Consider the following 21,938-nt stretch of genomic DNA (forward strand, 5'->3'; position numbering starts at 1 on the left):
TGGTTTTCACATCTCTCTGTCCTCTGGTCATCACCATCTGGCCATCTGGTTTTTCTGCCTGAAGGGGTTCCATTCATTTCCTCCCCCGAAAATCGTTCTTTTAACTGGAGGTCTCACTTTCCTTAAGATAAGGGGAGAAAAATTTCTTTACGTTTGTCACCAACTTTTGAACTTCCAAAGTTTCTTTCGTTCGCCTTTCATTTTTTTAGTCTGTTGTACTACTAATTTTTTCATATAGATAAATATTTTAAATTTAAAGATTCAGCTTATATTATTATAATTTATATTTAACGTATAGCATTTTCAATTATACATAAATAATATCAAATAATCTAAGTAGAAAAGCATTTTTTCCAAATAAATTATTTTAAATTTAATTGACTGTCTAAGTAAACTATTTTAGATAAACGAAATCAATAAATATTATTTTTAGGATTTGTTTTCTGTTTTTATCATCTTATTATAAAAAAGGACACGATTTTAAACAAATACGCTATGTATTGCCGAGGAAAAAGGTATTGACTTATATCTATATATTTGCTACTCAAGAGCTATAACATCATACATAGTACTACAATACAATTCTACAATATACATTCTTAATGCTAGTACATATTCCATACTTTTGTAATCTAAATTATGTTATTAAGTTAATTATTTTACTTTTATATGTAACCATGATTTTTTGTGGCTATTTTAGTGGTTTTTTTTTTCCCTTGTGCAATATTATAGTTTGACTCTGAGTTACAGTTTCAATAAAGTCTTATAATGTCTTGCTTGTTTATAATATTGGGAACTTCAATATTTATAACTCTTACTCGTGAATAACCCTTCTGAATGAACATTATTAAACTGTTTATTTTATCATCGTTTATACCTGGAAAAAAAAATTTTTTTTTCTCGTTTTCCTCAAAAAATTTCACGTTAAGTTTGTGCTTTATTTTTCGTTTTTAGTAGAAAAAATGAAATTAATAATGCACTAAAAAAATAAAATAAATAAAATTCCCTGTAATTTCCTATAATAAATAATGAGCTTACATTTTGTATTTTCATTTTATCAGCGATAACTTAAATTCTTTCTATTACAGCTTTGACGTATCGTGAAGCAATAAGAAGCTACATTTTAGAAAAAAATAAGTTTAAATTCCTTTTAATTTAAATATGGGAGCCGCGATGGCTCAGGGGATAGAGCGTTCGCCTTGCAATGAGGCGAACCGAGTTCGAATCCCAGTTGATACGAATTCCGCACCCGGCTTGCACCGACCACAGTGCTGACGTGAAATATCATGGAAATATCCTCAGTTGTAGACGGATCATGGGTTAGAGTTCCCTTCCCGTCAGGCTAACCGTGGGAGATTCTCGTGGTCTTCCTCTCCATATAACGCAAATGCGGGTTAGCTCCACGAAGGCAAATTTCTCCCATTTCTCGATATAGGAGTTCCCTTGTCTTCTGGATTGGGTTCAAAATTACAAGGCTACGGAATTAGGTCGGCTGTTCAACGACGGTTATAAAATTAAATATGGGGCTAAAAGTCTTTTTGTCAAAGGATTTTGATCGACATTAAATGTTAAATATTTAGGAAATTCTCTGAAATTAAAAATATTTTTATTGGAAAGTATCAAAAAGTTAGTAAAGAGAGTTATAATTATAATTATTAAAAACTCTGCATTATTCTTTAAATTACGATATTATAATTAAAATTTGGTTTTTGCCGAAATCATCGTAAATATAATAGTAGGAAAGAAAAAGCTACTTTTAATTACAGATTTATTTTAGTATTTATCTTGAATGTATTCATGAATATAAAGTTTTTTTTATTTATTTCGAATCCTCTGTTGCTCAACTTGAAAGTATAATGAAAGAAAAAGTGTCTAGTGAATGAATGCAGAAACGTGTATGAATTGTTATTACACAGACGTCAAGTTGTTTAAAAAGAGGGGGTATGTGGAATGTTTTTTTTTTCTTATTTCCCCCATTTTTTTTAATGTTGAATCCAATATAACAACTTAGATTTCCCGCGCTTTTCGAGTTATGTAAAAGCGCTGGAAACCTTGGCCCTCCTATTATCCCTAACTGAGGTGGTCTATGAGTTTTCAAACGAAGTTATTAAAAAAAATGAAAAACAGTGGGAGACTAAAATTGTTTAACGCTCGTCACCTACTTTGTTTTTATTATTAGCGGTTCCCTTTCATATTTCACTCCCCCAGTTATAAAAAGAGTTCCTCGAAAGACCTCGATGTCTTCTTTTCGAGCCCTCGAGGAAAGGTTAAATGTTGGATGCTTTTTTTAATTCTGCCATAACTTGAAAAAAAAATTAGTAAAATTTTTAATTAAAAAAATAATCGTTGATGTTGATTGATTTTGCGCCTTTTTGAAATAATGCGCCCATGGCATACGCCATACTTGCCATACCCTAGATACGCCACTGTATGCAACAACGTCCCACGTGAGTCAACTAAAGGCATGGCAACCACCAGTACACGATGATGATGATGAGGTCTCAGGTAACTTATAAATTGGAAACAGGTAATATGAAGATCTTTTTTTTTTTTAACTTCTAAGAATAGAACTTTAGTATTCAAAATTTGAAGGACTTTTTATTTTGGAACAATTAAAAAAAAAACAGAACTATTAAGCAAGACAAAAAAAAAGAACCGTAGTAGAACTTTAAAATTTTTATTCATTCATATTTTAAAAAAAAAATAAATAAATAAATGTGTATCAAGTATGAAAAAAAATGTTAATTGTCTATATCTATTATGTAATAATCGATGTATGTATCTTTTGTTAAGTAAGTGTCAATTGAGGACAATTGTATCATCAGGATGCCCGAAAGTTAACATTTTCCCCTTAATGTCCGGCAGGTGGCGCAGCGCCACAACTGCTGTGTCTGTTTTGCAAATGTGAGAGAGCGTAGAGGTGCGCGCCAAATGAGCCTGATGTGAAGAATGATGCAGTTATTGATGTCTGTAAATATTGTTTGTAAATAAATTATTAATATGCTAAAATAATCAAACTCTTACTAAAAAATACTCATTTACAGAGTTAACTAATTTATTTTGAATACATAAATCTCATCTATCAATTTTGAAATATATAAAGATGATTTGAAGATCTAAAATACTTGTAACTTTAATCACCACTGTCGGAGCTAATAGAGTCAGGTGGACTGTAACGTTTGGTAATTTTTTATTGAATGAGAAGAGAGCGCTAGAAAGCTACGTTTGGCGCATTACAAGCTCGCCAATGAGGGAGCGGACATCCCGGCCCCCATTGAATTATTCTGACATTTGAATGTTTCAATAATCATAAAAATAACAATAATAATAAAAAAGTAATAATAATAAAAATACAAATTTAAGCAATATTAATACAATTATTTTTTCACATTTTGAATTCAACAAATAAATTTAAGTATTGTTAACAATTGGTAATACAGCAATATTTGAAATGCTTCTTCTGAATATTCCATGAGGTGTGCGTACGAAAACCACACGGACATTATCATCCTTACCGGTGATAATTTCAGAAATTCGTCCTATAACCCATTTACATATAGGTAAATTGCTTTCTTTTACCAGAACCATCATACCTGGGTTAACATTTTGTTTTTGAAACAACCATTTTGATCTTTATTGTAAATGACTGATATAAGAGTTACACCAATTTTTCCATATTGTTTGAACAATTTTTTGAGTTTTCTGCCATCGGTTAAGCAAGTTTTCTTTAAAATCAATCAAATTTTGCTCAGGAAGAGCATTAATTGTTCTTCCAATTAAAAAATGTCCAGGAGTTAAAATTTCATAATTTTCTGGATCAGATGACATAGGAGAAAGAGGACGGGAATTAAGTATAGCTTCTATTTGAATAGTTATGGTTAGAAATTCTTCTAATGTTAATTTCGTAGAACCAATGGTTCTTTTAAGGTGATATTTGAATTGTCCGACTCCTCTCTCCCATAATCCGCCAAAATTTGGTGAACGAGGGGGTAGAAATTTCCCCAGTACTTGCTCCGATGAAAGGAAACCTGATAAATTATCTTTTTTAGCATTTAAAGACTTTAAAATTTTCTTATCTCAGCCGAAGCGCCAACAAAATTGGACGCATTGTCACAAGATATAGTACAACTTTTACCTCTGGGGGCAAAAAACCGTTTAAGTGTAGCTATTAAAGCACTAGATGTTAAATCAGACAATAATTCAAAATGTACAGCTTTAGTGACCATGCATATAAAAATAGCTACATATACTTTGTTATATAACCCCTCTCTTTGGTTACGATATTTAATGCAAAATGGACCACACAAGTCAAGTCCTGCGTTCGAGAAGGGTTGGCTAGGAATCACCCTCTCAGGAGGGAGATCACCCATTATTTGAGAAGAGACTGTTGGCCTTATTTTAAAACACTGCACACAATCGTGCACAACTTGTCGAGCTAATTTTCTGCCACTGATTGGCCAAAAAATTTGTCGTACCGTATTTAATAGTCCTTGAGGACCAACATGCAAATCTCTCAAATGAAAATAAGAAAAAATAATCTTAGAAAGTTTATGACCAGGAGGTAATATTATTTGATGAACAGAATTATAATTCAAATTAGAATTGGTCAACCGACCACCAACTCTAAGCAAACCATCCTGATCTAAAAATGGATTCAAAAATTTCAATTTACTATTTACAGGAACAGGCTTACCTTTTTTTAAGGCTGAGATGATTGCAACAAAGTACTCACCTTGCACCTGTTTTATAATAACATTTCTGGCTTTATCTAATTCTTTTACATTGCGAGGACCCCTAAATTTATTAACATTTCTACAATTTGAGAGAAACCTAAAAATAAAAGCTGAAATTCTTATTAGTTTCATGTAATTATTTGAAAGATTTAAAAAGTCATCAATAAAGTCATTGTTGGTGATTGAAGTCAGTAGCAGAACTGGTTTCAGCTCTCTCTGAAATAGTTCACAATCAGGAATTAAATCTAGTTCAGGTTCATTGTTTTTAATTATGTTCTCACTCAGGAACATAGGGCCTTTCCACCAAAGCTTATTGGTAGAAAAAACAAAGGCATCTTGACTTCTGGACAAGGCATCTGCCGGGTTAAATTCTGGTGCAATGTGTTTCCAGAGAAAGTCCTTGGACAGTTCTTGTATTTGTACCACTCGATTGCTGACGAAAGTCTTAAGAAGATGGGGTGAGGTCTTGATCCAAGCTAATGCGATCGTGGAATCGGAGTACAAGATGACTTGATCGAATTTAATTTTTAGAGATGAAATAACTCGATGCACGAGTTGACACAATAGTAAGCAAGCTGAAAGTTCAAGTCTGGGGATACTTATGGTCTTAATAGGAACCACTCTGCTTTTGCTGCAAATTAGCTGACTGGAAGGCACATTGGAATTGGAAACAGTTTGCATGTAGATGCAGGCACCGTAGGCTTTTTCACTGGCGTCTGCAAAGCCTTGTAGACGAATAATCGTTGGTTCCAGGATCATAATGCATCTTGGGATATGCAAAGTTTCTATGTAAGAAAGAGATCGTAAAAATTTGTCCCATTTTTGGTAAACGTGAGGTGGAATCATTTCGTTCCATTCACATTTTAAAAGCCACAATTGCTGCATGAATATTTTAGCACTGCAGATAACAGGACCAAGTAGTCCCAATGGGTCAAAGATTTTAGCAATTTGGCTTAGCACTTCACGTTTAGTGTAGTTCGAGCTTAAAGCTGCTGTGATATTGAAGTGAAAAGTATCCTTTCTACTATTCCACAGTATTCCCAGAGTTTTTGTGGTAGTATCTGCACAATCTTGTTTGAAGGGAAAAGATTGAGATGATTCCGCTGAAGTATCAATGGCGTTGCAACGCCATTTATGTAAGTTCATTTGTCCCTTTTGAAGGAGCTTAGTTAGTTGTTGTCTTAGTTCATTAAATTCCTCAATACTGTTTGACCCCGAAAGGTAGTCATCTATATAAAAATCGTTCATTAAAATCTTGGAGACATTAGGAAAATTCTTTTCTTCATCGGTTGCAATTTGATGCAGAACTCTTGTAGCAAGATAGGGACTGGATGCACAACCATAGGTAACGGTTTTCAAACTGTAGACCTTGAGAGGTTCCTCCCTCCCCTCTTTCCACAAAATTTTTTGATACTTAGTTTGCAACGGATTTATTTCGATTTGCCGAAACATTTTATTTATATCGGCCGTAAATGCGAAAATATGTTTCCGAAAACGAACAATAATTGTAAAAAGATCATCCTGTATGATTCCGCCTTTACATAAAAAATCATTTAAGGACATTCCATTCGTAGTTTTACAACTCCCATCAAAAACAACCCTTAGTTTAGTTGAAGTGCTGGACGGTCGCAATACACCATGATGGGGTAAAAAATATCCTTCGTCCGGAATTGATTCATAGCAAATTTCTTCCATGTGACCTAAAGATTCGCACTCGCAAATAAAACTAATGTACAATTCTTTTAATTTAGGATCACGATCTAAGCGATTCCATAATTGTTTTAATCTCTTAGACGCAATTTGTTTCGAATCACCTAATGAAATATTAGCTGAATATTGTTGTTTAATCGGCAATTCTACCACGTATCTACCATCTGTTTTTCGGTAGTGAGTATTTAAAAAATGCTCATTACAATAGTTTAATTCGTCATCAACCATTGGTTTATTTTCGTTTACGTATTCTATTTCCCAAAAGGAAGTTAACGCCTGATCAAGATTTTCGGTTTCAGCAAGTAAAAAACACGAATCGTTAATTTTCTCTAAATTAGAATTTAAGTTGTTCGCAACTCCCGATACAACATGACCAAAAACCGTTTCAATTAATATTAATTGGGAATCTTTAATTTTAATTTTATTCGTACCCAATAGTTCAAAGAATAATTCTGCTCCTAAAAGCGCATCAATTCGTTTTGGTTTATTCCAATTATTATCGGCAAGTTTTATTTTTTCAGATAAACTTAAATTCGATATGTTTACAAATGTGGGTGGAAGAACCGTAATTTTAGGAACTATTAACAAGTCTAAATAATAAGATTTATTATTTTCTTCATTTGTTAACTCGGTACGAACAAATGATTTAGCTGTAATGCACGAATCATTAATACCAGAAATCGGAACATTTGTTTTTTGTTTCTTTAAACCCAATAAATTAGCAGCTCTACTGCTTATTAAATTCGAACTTGAACAACTATCTAAAGTGGCGATTAATGGTCTAAATATGCTCTGCCCATCTTTAATATAAACAACCGCCGTATTTAAAATCACGCAATTAGCATTTTCGTTTTTATTCGTAAACAAAGTGTTCGAAGGAGTGGAAGGAGGGGAGTGGGGTGACAAGATGTCTGTCTCCCTTTTCTCTTCTGCTGGTGTATCAAATGTAAACGACTAATTTTTTTTTATTTTCATGAAGTAAAGAATGATGATCTTTGCTTTTACAAAAGCAAGTGTATTTTGACATACAAGGATTAGGAAAGTGCTTATTTAGGCATGCAAAACACAAATTATGAGTTTTTACTATTTCAATTCGCTGATTTACACTCATTCGTTTGAAATGATCGCATTTATAAAGTTTATGACTTTCCCTACAGCCTAGTAAACATGGGTTATTCACTTTCGATTTAATTAAATACATTTTCTCTGTATTTGGCCTTGAACTAAAATGGGGCTTCTTTCTTTCCTCTTTAATATTAAGACCTTGCATAATTCTAGAACGGTCTTCCAAAAAACTTAGAAAATTGTCTAGTTTGGGTATTTCGTTTTTCGACAATTTCATTTCAAAACTTTTTCTAACTTCTGGATCGAGTTTTTGGAATAAAATGTGCATTATCAATATATCTGATAGCTCATTTGATTTAAATTCAAGCAAGTTTAATGCTCGTAAATTACATTTAGTGTTATCGATTAATTGCATGAGCTGATTAGGAGAGTCAGGGACTCTTGAAAAATTTAATAATTTATTAACATGGCAATCGATAACTGCTCGTTTGTTCTCGTATCTATCTTCAAGGGAAGACCATAAAGATTCAAATGTATCTTGGGCTGACTCAAGGCGTTTTGCTTCTCCTTTGAGGCAGCTTTAAAGATAGCACAGTCGTTGTGTGTCGCTCAACTCTTTATTATTTCCAATAATAGAATTAAATTGAATTTTAAAATTTTGAAATTCTTCATATCTTCCGGAAAAGAAAGGTAACGGTAAATCAGGAATTTTATAAATATTGGTACATGAAGCATTTGATTCCGTTTCATTAGGTTTATTATTATCAATTTTAGAGAGTAAAATATTAATCTTTACCTCTATTTCTTCGATTTCATCTTCTACATCTTGAGCAACATCTAGATTGTCTTTTAGATCAATTTCTTCCGGAAGTAGCGTATATCCTTTTATCAGTTCTGATATCGATGCTTGTAGTTCTATCGCTACTTTCAATTTCTTTTTGAGAATGATGGCAGCGGCGCTTGCATCCTGCTGCGTTGAATGTTCTTCCAAAAATTTTTGGATTTTGTTTATTTTTGTTTTAATTGCCCCACGTTGGCGATTAAGATTTGTTATTGAGTTAATTGTGCTCATATTGAGGCTAGTTCTGCTCCAGGTCGCTAGGACCAAAGATGTCGGAGCTAATAGAGTCAGGTGGACTGTAACGTTCGGTAATTTTTTATTGAATGAGAAGAGAGAGCTAGAAAGCTACGTTTGGCGCATTATAAGCTCGCCAATGAGGGCGCGGACAACCACTTCTTCTAAATACAGCTATCCTAAAAAATGCAACCTTCATATTTCAATATTCCTTATTATAAACTAGACATTATATAAATTTTAGCATCGTTCCTAAATTTTAATGACAAACAGTACAACACACAAGCATTTCTCTCTATATAAGTTCATTTATTATTATACATAAATAACAGACTATATAATTTCCAAAAATTTATGCAAGCTCATTTTTGCTATATTACCGCTGATTTAACTAAAACATTCTTAATGATCAAAACATTTACATCAGAATAAATATTCCAATATGAAAACATTTTTAGGTTATCAAAAATTTTCCTCTGCAAAAATTATCCACCGAATTTTTTAAACAATAACCGCCCAATCAATTAATGAATATAAAAATAAATTTCTAGTTAAGTTGAATTTTGAAATTCATATCCAATGGAAAATTATTTTCCATTGAGAATGAATTTTTAACGCGTGAATAATGTTTGCGTTTTATAGAACGTAATATATTAACATTCATGCAACGTTTTAAAATTTAATTAATTAAAAAATAAATGTATAAAACTAACATATTAATAATTTTTACTTACCACAACAGATTAGACTTCTATTCCATGCAGTAAAATTTCGGCACGTGAAATTACCAAGCCATCACAACAAGCATGCATACGAACGCTGGCGATGTGGCGATTTAACAGATAGAAAAGATAGGACCTTCACTTCCTTTTGCGGGTTCCTCTTATCTATGAAACTCTGAATTTCTTTTAACCGCCAATAATAAGATAAACCACAAAAATAAGGTATACCTAAAAAACCTGTTTTTCGTTGCCATCGGGTTGATAGGACCTTCTCTTCCTCTTACGGGTTCCTCATATCTACGGCACTAATCTCCAGCTCTTGACTTGTTCAGTTTCCGGTTAGAAAGATTGCAGCTGCTTATTACAGCTTTGCTTGTAATCTTCAATTTTCTTAACTTAAATTTCAAATTGTTTGTAAGCTATAAGCTTATTACTTAAAGCAGAAAGCTCTAAATATACCGTCCAGTACCTACGCACTTATATTTATTTATTATTTTGCTTGACGTCAGGGGTTAAAACTTAGTAGAAGAATAAAATGTTGGTTTTATTCTGCATATTAGTTTTTGGCAGTTTCTGAATTCCATTGTTTTCGTTAAATTTGACTAACTTTGTTTGTTTCATAAAATACTGAATGTGTTTAGAATAATTTACAATTATGAGTCTTATTACTGAAGAAATGAAACATTCTGTTAATACTATAGAAGAGGTAAAGAAGCTTCAAGAATTAGTGAGAAAACTAGAAATGCAAAATTTGCATTTAAGAAATAAACAGAATACACCAAATAAAAGATCTGTTTCACCCGTTAAAGAACTTAAATCACGTCGAAAGATTTCTGATGATGAAAATCCTAATAGTGTGAGAGACGAGTATTTTGACGACTTAGATATTATTAAGCTCAGTGATATTGAAATGTCAGATGATGAATCTTGGTAAGTGTTTTTAATCTCTAGTTTCTTTAAAATTTCCGTATCTGTATCTACTCCTAAATAAGCGCCAAGTTTTGGTGACTTCCTACTAGTGGCCCGGAAGAAACCACCCAGGAAGGAGACCAACTCGAATGGTATAACTCCTAGTCTCAACAAATTACTTTAAAAAATTTTAAATCACCTGAGCAATTGAAATTGGTTGGAACAGTTATGGAAATACTACCTTTTGTGCTAAGGTAGCTTGCATTTTTACAATAAAATAATTTGCAATATTTTTTTCTACGAAGCTCTGAACTTACATTAAAAAGTATTCACTCTTATTTCTTCTACGTAAGTTTTAGTTGAAATTTCTTAATCATTTAGTAATTAAGTAATGACCAACTAATCTGTAGTTTTATTTTAAATTCAAAGTGTTCATTTGCTGAGTGTAACAATCTAAATGTTAGGTTAGTAAATCAAAGAGTTTTTATTTAATTATTTGCTAACCAGAAGACTTCTATATATATATATATACCGGTAGACTTAGTAGATGTATTATCATTAACCTTCCGTTAGTCGCGCGCACCTCACAGGTGCATCCCTACTGCATTTCCACCTCCTTTGCCGTCAAAAGATTTTTCCGGGGGTCGAGTCTAATGTTATGTTCCTAACTTTGGATTACTCAAATGTCCGTGTAAAACCGACCTTAGAACATGTCGATGGAGAGTTGGAACCGCTCAAATCACCCCTCTGGTGCAGCGCGACCATTGACGCAAGTATTATGGATATAATATTTTTATGAATTAAATATATATATTTTATCTCATTTTCTGTCCTACTCAACGTAGCAGGTATAAATGGTCAAGTTATATACGAAGAAAATGGTTACGGAGTAAAAAACCACAGAACCTTCTTGCGTCAATTGGTTGATTATCTTGGGATGGAGGAAGAGATCCGACGCGGGAGCAAGAAAAATTCATCTTCGGTACTTCGCTAAATAAATTTTTTGATATTTATCTCTGTAAAGAGTCTTAAATTGGAAACAATTAACTATTTAAACTAGACTAAATTTCATTTGGCTTTCAAAAAATCAGAAACACCTCATAGGTGCAACGCGATTAACCATGTCGGAAACAAGTGCGCGACTAACGGAAGGTTAAGGAGATTAGAAAATATTTAAAAAAAAATTCCTATGTTCTGACAAAATGCATATTCACTTTTCCTTAATTTTTGATAAGAAGTGTAATAAAAAATTTGCTAATTGAAATTCTAACCAAAATTATATTTGTCTTAGATAATTGTAGTATAATATTGCTAATAAGTAAAATGAATAAAATGAGGTTATTTTATTAAATAATAAAACTGAAAATTTAATTAATAGCCTAGCTTGTGCCAATTTAAATATGCTCAGTTTGTTTTCTTTCTTTTAAAAAAAAATTGTAAATGTTCTTCATAATTTAGTTATTACTTATGCATTATTTTTCAAACTTTTGCAGTTTTGAGTTTAACTGCTAATTTATATCTGCATTTCTATAAATAAACTATATATATATATACTATTCTATCCTACTGTATATAAATATAATATTTTTTTAAATATATCTATAAATCTAAATTTTTATAAATAAAATACATTTTTTAAATGCTTATATGAATCTTTCAAAAATATCTAAATGAAATAAATTAATGCTAGCAAATTAAAAGTTTAGTTATGATGTTTCTTAAAATTCTTCAAGTAAAATAGAGTATCACCAAATCAGTCTTCTTATTGTTTTTAAAATTTGTTAATGTAATTATTGAAAGAGTTAAGATTAAAAGCTGGAAGAACTTTTTTTAATTTTGTTTAAGATACTCTGATACTTAGTCAAAAGCATAAATAAGACTGGGGTGTTTTTTATATTTTATTTTTCAGCTTATTCAGTCTATTATCAGTGTTAACAAATTTCTGTTACATGTATATGCATTATGTTCTTCCATTATCAATTTCTATTGTATGTATATGCATTATGTTTTTATTAGCAAACTTTTTTTGTGTGTATATGCATTGTTTTTATTGTATTGTATAAGTATTGTATAATTATTGTATTGTTTTCAAAAAGCATTTTTATTTGTAAAACAGAAAACAAGCATTTTGCAAAAAAGATTAAAAAAATATTTTCATTGTTCATTATTTTATTTAATGCTGCATTATATTAATAAACATATTATTAAACTGATTTCTCAATCATGTTAAAATCATTTAAAATATTTTTTCTTTATTTATTATAGCCTATAATTAATTTGTCTATAGTAAATTTTCGCAATTTTCATTATGTGTCATAAACATGTTTAGCAAGCCTACTTACAAAAAAAGTAAAAAAGTTCAATTTTGTTGAAAATTCAATGTGTATGTCTCATTATCAGAGCCGGATTATACCTTTCGTAGGCCCTAGGCACAGAGCCGGATTATACCTTTCGTAGGCCCTAGGCATAGCCGTTTTTGGGCCCTCTCCTCCTTCCCCCACACCTCCCCTCTTTTCAAAATATATGCTGAAATTTTCTTGCATATTTCTTTTTTTACACTTTTATTAATATGGATTTTAATTTACGAATTTGTTTATCGAACTTTATCTGCAATACCGACAAGTGTAATGCATAGAGTAAGAGAAAAAAGAAAGGTACTCCTAACTTTAAAGAGAAAAAATGGTAGAAATATAACATTTAAAAGAATAAAAAATTTACAAGTTTAGACAAGAAAAACAAGTTTAAAAAATACAAAATTCTCATATTTATTTTTCAAAAATAATTACAATTCCTAAATTAACTTATATAAACAAAACCAATGATTAAATAACGCAATATATTTCATACCTAATTAAACGGGGGGGGGGACAATAAAATAAAAGGAAAACTTATTAATCTAAATCAAAACACTTGAAAATTATCGAACCGAAACGATAGTTAAAAAAGGCACTAGCATAAATATTAAAACCCGGAACAAGGCAAGATCAACGGAATTTAAAAAAAAAAAAAAAAACCTAATGATAAAATTTATGAATAAAAAGAATTTATTGAGTGCGAAATTTATCGTGAAAAGAAAAAAAAATCAAACGCAGTGGAATCAGAAAAACAGAACTGTTTTTCTGATTCCATTACGTTTGATTTTTTTTTAAAATTTTTTTCTCCCAAGTTTTTCGTAGGCCCTAGGCACGTGCCTAGTGTGCCTATAGGTTAATCCGGCTCTGCTCATTATCTTTATATTTTTGTGAAAATTATTTATATAAAATATATTCTAAGCGTTGAGATTATTGTCGTTTTAAATCAGGCCAATAAATGTAACTACAGCAATTAATGTATGTTTTAGGTTATATAAATCACCCAAAAGCTCAAAAGAAGATCATGAAAATTCTTTTGAATGGTTAAGGAAGGATGTTGATGATCCTGAAAACCGACAACTCCAATTGGCTAAACATGCTTTGTTATCAAAAGTAACAGAGCTTGGTATAGTAGGTATGTTATGTTTATTTTAAACTTAAAATTGTTTTACTTAAGTTTTCCTATTGTTTAGTTTTCCAAATTTTATTGCATTGTCAAGGACTTAAATAGGTTGATTTAACTATTTATACTCACCTTTACAAAATTTCTTCTCCTAACTTTCTACTACTTCTTTCTACTCCTTTTCCAACAATAAAAAGCAACATAAAACTATTTGTCTTCAAGAAATTAAAATTCTTTAATTTCCGTTGAACGAACAATACCTTCATGAAAACGGTTTTGGTATGTTAATAATAAATTATTTATGGTATTTTATTTTTTTTCACGAAGATCATATTATAATTAATTCTCAAATTTTACACACATTTAGAAAATATTGATATTAAGAATAACATAACCTATTTCTTGTTGCCTTTGATTTTATTTAAAATTAACTTTTTGTTCAATAGTTTGAATAATTTTTTAATTTTGTATTAAAATTTTATTTATATTTTTTTACCAAAATTTAGATTGCTCCAAAATTATGAACAAAAGTATACATCAAGAAAGAAACCTTAAATTGGTTGGTCCCTGATGAACTTAAAAATATTTTTAGTCAGTGCACAGCCTTCAAAATATCTTGGGATTCAAATATTCTTTTTTTGCAAATTAATAAATTCATAAAATTTTTCCCTTATTCTACAACTTTGCTGATAATTCTGAAATATATAAAATGGAGCAAGAAGCAATTCTATTTTTTTGGTAAATAAAATTTTTAAATGGGAATAATTTTATTAGCCTTATCTCTCTCTCTCTTTCTGTATATATACAGTGGTGGCCAAAAGTGTGGACACTTTTTGAAAGTTTCATGTTTTTCAACTTTGTGTGCTTGTAGAATATATTAATTTTCACTTAAATACAAAAGTTTATGTATCAAATTGAAGGTAATTCAATGTAGAATTTAATAATGAATACAGTATTACAATATCTGTATTACAAAAAAAGTTATGCAACTAAGAGTAAGATCTATCTTTGATTTGCATTTTTTTAAAGTGATACTTACACAATCAATACTTAGTAGGATAACCCTTATTTTTTAAGACAGCTTCCCAGCTTCTTTTCATCGAGTGAACGAGTGTTTGGAGTTCATCTTTCGTAATCACATGGTGCCAAGAATCAATTATAGCTTCAATAAGTTGTCTTTTATTGGATGGACGTTTTTTTTGTACAGGAATTTTCAAACGTCGCCACAAATTTTCAATTGGATTGAGATCAGGACTGTTTCTTGGCCATGGTAATATATCTATACCCTTATTTTGAAACCATGCTTTGCATACTTTTGCTGTGTGGCATGGAGCTGAATCCTGCTGAAAAATAAATGGTGCGTTGTTGGGGAAGAGATCCCGGATGGAAGGTATCAATTTTGGTTTCAGGACAGTTTCGATGTATTTTTTGGCATTCAGGATGCCAAGAATCACTTGAATTCGGCCCACACCATCTGCAGACATACATGCCCAAATCATAACATTTGTTGGGTTTTTTGTAGTTGCTTCAATGCAATCAGGATGAAGTGCTTCCCCTACTCTACGTCTCACGTATTTTCTATCATCACTACCAAAGAGCGATATTTCACTCTCATAGCTCCAGATTACTTGCTTCCATTGATTTTCTGACCATTTAATGTGTTCTTTTGCCCACTTAACTCGTTTTTCGCTTTGCTTTTGATTTAAATATGGTTTTTTCCTGGGAATTCTAGCTTGTAGTCCAAATCCTGATAACCCTCTTCTTATTGTTCTTGAACTTACTGCAATACCCGCTGCATTCATTTCCCATCTAATGGCATCCGATGAAGTTTTTCTAGCTTTTCATAACGTAAACAGAACTTTCGTACACCAGAAGAAGTCACTGAACCACTAACTTGTCTTGCAATTTCAGCATAAGAGAGGCCATTTTCTCTCAATATGACAATTCGGCTTCTTTTTGTAGATGTCCAATTAGTTCTTCTTGTTGATGACATTGTTTAAAATTAGTTTAATTAAAAGAAAGGACTTTAAAATTAAAAAACAGCAATACTCTATTTAACTGTACTAGTATGCATCATTCCGCAAAATATTTCCACAACATTAACTCTTTTGCCATCCAAATAACCTAAACTATAGTTACAGACATTTGATTCGTCCTAAGAACAGTGTTTGTGATTGGTTAGTACGCTTTTATTACAAAACACGTCTTTATTCAAAACGATTTATGTTTGTTTGTTCTACTAAAATAGGCATAACTTTTTTTGTAATACAGATATTTTAATTTTGTTTTTGTTATTAAATTTCACATTAAATTACCTTCAATTTGATACATAAATGTTTGTATTTAAGTGAAAATTAATATATTCTACAAGCACGCAAAGTTGAAAAACATGAAACTTTCAAAAAGTGTCCACACTTTTGGCCACCACTGTATACAGTGAAACCTCCATTAAGCGGACATTCATGGGACCAAAAAATTTGTCCGTTTATGAGAGTTGTCCGTTTACGGGAAGGGTACCCTAATAACGAAATTTAACACCGTAAATTGTTTTTTGAATATTCTCAAAGATGTAGAAAGTATTAAATAATATCTACAAGGATACTGTAAATATCTACAAGAATATTTATTTAAACAATAAGAAAAATAAAAAAGAATATATAAAGAAGTTTGATCTAAATACATAATTCTGGATGTAGCTACAGATAAATAAATATATTTTTCCTATTAGCATAGATACTCAAGTTGACATATGATACCAAATAGGAGCGTACTGTCCTCAGTCCGTTTCAATTATTAGGTTCACATCCCCTTACACCTACTTATCATTTGATAGGGAACATGGTTAATACCTTCTTGGAAAATAAACCTCCTATGATTCACAGAAAAAAAAGTAATGCATACCTGTAAGTCATGAGGACCTATGGAGATGATTATTCACAATTGATCAGCTATCAAGTGTCTGAATAAATGTTTCATTTATATAAACATCTCAAAGATTATACTTCTGTTTTCTCTTTTTTTACCCCAGTTGTGTTAAATACAGTCTTCAAATTGATAAGAAAATTAAAGAAATTTTCAATGGGGAAGAAGCATTGAGAAAAGTAATTTCAACTTGAGGGGTCTCATAACCTGTGTGGTCCAGATGAAAAGATCAAAAGATGCCGATGTCAGAATTATTTCAGGAGTGCAGTACCATTTTCTCTCCTTTCTTTACAAAGATAAGGCAAGGTGACAGGAGAAAGATTGATTTTTCGCTGGTGAAATAGCTTAACAATATTTTTAGTTATGGATAAGGCAAAAAGTTTTATTTACATGCTTTAAAAATGGTGAAAAAATGAATTTTTTTAGCTTGCAATTTATTTAGAAAAAGTAGTGTCCGGTTTGTAGAGATAAAAAACAACGTTTCAGGACCAAAATGACTGTCCGCGTCCGGTTACGGGAGTGTCCGCTTTGCGGAGAATGTACGTAATGGTTTATTCATAGAAGATTCCCGGGGAATTAAAAATATGTCCGTATTGAGAGGCGTCCGTTTTGCAGGAGTGTCCATAACAGGAGGTTTCACTGTATATATATATATATATATATATATATATATATATATATATATATATATATATATATATATATATATATATATATATATATATGCTACTGTGAATAACCAAAATTGGTGGTTGTTGATTTCTACCGGGGATTGAATTTTTAAAAGTCAAATGCCACTGCCCAGTATGCATTTAACCGGTACTCCGAACACTGATGTTGCTCCTAATCTATTCTCAGCAGATATTAAAATATTGAATAAATACAATGATATCAACAAATAAATTAATATCAAATCAGATATAAGAAATATTTTGGACATTCACCAAAGCAACTATGTGATTGTTGATATTCATAGGTGAAAGTTAATCCTTTGACGGTAAGGGAAACGGGCAGTTTTCGTTTACTTAATTCACGCAGTCTTATGGGTAAACAGCAGTCGAAAGTGGCAGCTGTTTTCCCCCTTGTTCTTCCAAAAATGTCACCCTTCTCTGGCGATGCTGTAGATAGCTTGCCTCACACGTTTTAAAGTAGTATTTGTAGTGCATAAATAGCAGTTTTTAGGTACTTTAAAATAATTAATAAATGATAATTATTTAATAGTGAATTATAAATTATCATAATCAATTATATAAATAATAGTAGTTAATTATAAATATAAGACAAATATTAAATTGAAAGGACTAAATAAATGCAACTAATGTAAAATTTTATGAAGCATTTAAATACAGTAATTACCTAAAAATATTTTTGTACACGCTATAAAAAAATTACAGTAATTACATAAAAATCTTTAACAATCATAATCATCATCATAATTATCTAACTTTCGCTTTAGAGCCATTTTACTTTACAAACACCCTAAAAAACGTGCCAAAATACACATAAAAAGAACAAGGTAAAAAAAAAAATTCCCCTTCATTATGAAAAGAAATTCATGGAACCCCTACTGCCATCTGTAGACAGTAAAACTAACTACATTTCACGAGTAGGATTCGTTTGTAACATGATCAATGCAGAATAATAATAATGGTGAGCGAGCTCAGCTTGTCAGTGCGCATTGGGGAAAAATTTCACTACGTGAGTAGTGCTCGTTTCTAACCATTTCGGTCGAAATCTTGCTCCCGAGTGGAACTCGTTTGTGTGCATTATGAAGCACGATTTGACTGCGAGCCAAACTCGTTCATAACCATCAAAGGGTTAGCGTTCTCTTATTTTGTTCATTCTTGGTAGCATATATATATATATATACAGTGAACTTCCGATTATTTGCGGGTGAATTATCAGCTTTGCAAGTCATCCACACTTCACTTTTTTTTTCTTTGGAATGATGAATTATATAGCATTTAGAATTGAAAATAAATTTATAGAGCTGGAACTATTTTAGGAGTTTTGAGTACAACACTCTAGCAAACATTCATGTTCGTAGCCCAGGTGTTTAGAATTAATCAAATAATGGGTCTGCATGTAAATATTGCAGCTTCAAGTTCTTACTCATTGAAATATGTATTTAATTTTTTATATATCATTCAATGAGCATTGGAGTTTTTTTGTTGTTGTTAGAATTTATTTTAAAATGAACTTTTTTATTGCGTGATATGATTAAGAAAAGAAGTTTTTCCCCAGTGTTTATATTTTTTTGATAAAAAAGGGAAGAAAGTATTAGTTTATAGAAAGTATATCAATAGTGTACCTGCTGGGTAAGTGGCCCTCCACTCAAAAAGGTTCACTCAAAAACGTTCCATATCCGGACGCCCCTTTTCGGAAGGGTCGATTTCCGGACACTTTTTAACAATCAAAATAAACAAACATATCTTCGTCTTCCCCTCTCTTTAAAAAAAAGAGGTCTTTTGACATGATTTCTCTTTTTCTAGCTTGCACTGAACCTCTGATTTATGCATCGAACCCATAAATCACCAGAAAGGGGAAGTGAAGATCTACCAAGACCATTGAGTGACCCTTAGTGACGCTCCTCCCTTGGAATGTAGGAAAAAGAGGGAGATTTGTTTTCAAAAGACCGCAACTGAGTCCCCTCCTTTCTCATGCAGGTGGTTAGTAAAAGAGGCATTTCCTGGAACCTTTTTATTAAAAGAAGAAATACTGTGGAAAAGGGTAAACGGGGCAAGTGTTAAGGTGGAGGGGGAGTCAAAATGGAAAATTTGAATAGGTCTAAAGGGATACACGTCCTTGAGAAACAAAACATTCGTTCTTCCCCATACCATGTAATATTTAGGAGGCGGGGGAAAAAGGGGGTAACATTCTTTCTTTAGCAGATTCTTTCAGTCATAGAAGAAAAAATAAAGAGAACCCGATCAGCGTGCCCCGCCTTTATGCTTGATTGATAGCCAATGATTGGAGGGAAAACAATAATTTGTTACTTCCCCACCCTCAACTTAAATGATCTCCTCTTTACACTTATTTTCTTTCGCAAATAAGGAGGAAATGAATTTTTCTCCTCCACCTACCCACCTTAATGAATGACGGGAATTTCCCTTTCTTGCTTGAATCATTCTAGTTAAAAATGGCGGATTATTATTTTCATATGTCAATTTTTTTTCGTTTTCCATATTTTCAGCAATAATATTTTTTTTCTAATATTTTATATTTGATTGATTAGATATTCTAATGCTAAAACATTATTCCCCTTAAAAATAATGTTTATTTATTTTTTGCTTCTTAGATTCAGATCGTTTATTAAATCATTTTAAGCTTTGTTTACCTTGGGGATCTATTATACGGAAAAATCTATTATACGGACTTCTGGAAGTCCCACCGATTCCGGATACGCGACTTTACACTGTAAGTGCAAACAATGCTTTAAGTTACGAAACCAGATGCAAAAGTACTCTGATACAGATTCAGATTCTCGACCCTCAAAGTATAGTAAGTTGCTACGATTAGTAAATTAGGATCCTTTTATTTTAATCAGGAAAACTATTTGGTTGTTAGGAATCATTATCAATTACACAAATATCATATGATTCAAGAGTAGTGGCTTTCAAATGTATTTTGCTTAAAATACTTAAAAAAATAAACTTGCAAAATAAGGAAATATTTTTCTAAAATTGAATAACTACCAGACTTAATTTTTTTTATTATTATTTGCTTTTTCTCTTTTACAATGAGATTTTTACTAATAAACAGGTAATGCAAGAGGCGAGTTTGTGGTTTGATTTAAGAAACAATTGTAAAAGTAAGCAAGCCCAATTTGTAGCCAAAACAGTAATAGCTTACTGTATATTATAATTTAGAATTTAATAAAATATCTGAATGTGGAAAGTTTTTTTTTTAGGTCATGTAGATACAAGAACTTTCACTCGATCTAAAAAGACTGTCGATCCAGATAGACAAACTAATGAGAAACATAGTTCAAGTAGACCTCGAAGCTCTGATTCCTTATCTAGTTGCCATATTCTGGAATTTGCCAGTGATGTTGAAGAAGTGGCGCGTATGCAAGAAGAAAGTAAGTTATTTTGGTAAAATTAATATTTATATAAAATATCTGATATCGATGAAATTAATAAATTTTTAATTGTTTGAATCTATTTCTTTTTTAGGTTTACGTAATAGTTCACCTTTTGGCACTCCTAAGCGTGGCTCATGTAAGTAAACAAACTGTTACTCTAATATAGAGATCAATATTCTCAGGAACCTAAGCTTAGCTTATAGCAGTTTGCTGTAACAATTTTTCTCAGTTGGAAAAGTTGTAAAGCTAGGGTCATTTTCAATACGAAAATACATTCAAGTGATTTCCCCAATATTTGGCTAATTTTTTTTTGTTTTGTTTTGTTATAAGGTGTCATCCCCAATACTACCACAAAGCAGCAGTGATTGAATTGTGATTAGTGCTAAGAAACGTCACAATTTTCAGGGGTCTGTCCAGACATTTTGTGAAAGGTCCGTTTTTGTAAAATTGTGAAAAAATTGCTCGTAATTTGCGAATATAAAATAAACGTTAAGTCACATTCTTTCAACCAGGGTCCGCTTTTGTGAATCTGGGCAAATAGGATCCGTTATTGCAAAAAAACTTTCTCAAGGAGTTTTTAAATTGTAAAGACATACAAGATTATGCTCAACACTGTAAAATTATAGTTAAAGAAATTAAATTTTAAGAAATAAACAGCAATTGCCGCTACTAAATTAGCGATTCAACATATAAATATTTGGTATTTAGCCTATACTGCTGAACGCAGAATATTCATTTCGGACGAATAAAGGAAGAAGCGTCTGCCGAAAACAAAATTTAGTTCATATACATCTGTCTTTCTCCCCCCCTTCCTGGGAAGGGTTTATTCGATTAACAAAACAATAATGAAGATAAACAAATTTGTAAAGGGTCCGATTAAAAGATAAATTATTTTGTGAAGGGTCCGTTGTCAAGTTAAAAAATTTTGTGAAGGGTCCGTTAACGGACCCAAATTTCTTCTAAACAGACCCCTGATTTTAAATCTGTAGTATGTATATAGACATGAAGGATGGCAATATTAGTTTTTTTTCTTGTTTTTTTTTACAACATATTGCATTATAAATTTTTTTTAATAAATTGGCATTAATTTTACATCCAAGCTAAAAAGAAAAAAAAAGGAAAGTAAGCTAAAAAAAAAGGGGGGGTTTTATGAAAATTTGGTAGCCCTACATTTTATCATTGTCCTATTATAAATGAAATCAAATCAAAGATACTTTTTTCATGAAGTAATTTTTAATTATTCA

The 21,938-nt window shown here is 31.3% G+C and overlaps 2 protein-coding genes across 3 annotated transcripts in view; one reads left to right on the forward strand and one right to left on the reverse strand.

Annotated features, from left to right (window-relative positions):
- Nucleotides 1–4,061: 4,061 nt before the first annotated feature.
- LOC147800907 (uncharacterized) lies at nt 4,062–8,580 on the reverse strand. Its single transcript, XM_087156061.1, has 4 exons — nt 8,305–8,580; nt 4,930–6,719; nt 4,733–4,830; nt 4,062–4,642 (listed from the first exon to the last, which is right to left on the reverse strand). Exons 1-4 carry the CDS (start codon nt 8,578–8,580, stop codon nt 4,062–4,064), a joined length of 2,745 nt encoding a protein of 914 aa, XP_087012187.1.
- A 1,144-nt stretch (nt 8,581–9,724) lies between these two features.
- Nucleotides 9,725–21,938, forward strand: part of LOC107439756 (uncharacterized) — a 55,370-nt gene continuing 43,156 nt past the window's right edge. For both annotated transcript variants that reach the window (XM_087155773.1, XM_087155774.1), the window contains exons 1-4: nt 9,725–10,235; nt 13,555–13,700; nt 20,521–20,691; nt 20,786–20,830. In XM_087155773.1, coding sequence (XP_087011899.1) covers nt 9,961–10,235; nt 13,555–13,700; nt 20,521–20,691; nt 20,786–20,830 — 637 coding nt within the window. In that variant the 5' untranslated portion in view covers nt 9,725–9,960. The remainder of the gene's footprint in view (nt 10,236–13,554; nt 13,701–20,520; nt 20,692–20,785; nt 20,831–21,938) is intronic.

This window comes from Parasteatoda tepidariorum, chromosome 12 (genome assembly GCF_982258835.1).
Source record: "Parasteatoda tepidariorum strain Cologne lab strain chromosome 12, Ptep-v5.0, whole genome shotgun sequence".
Lineage (NCBI taxonomy): Eukaryota > Metazoa > Arthropoda > Arachnida > Araneae > Theridiidae > Parasteatoda > Parasteatoda tepidariorum.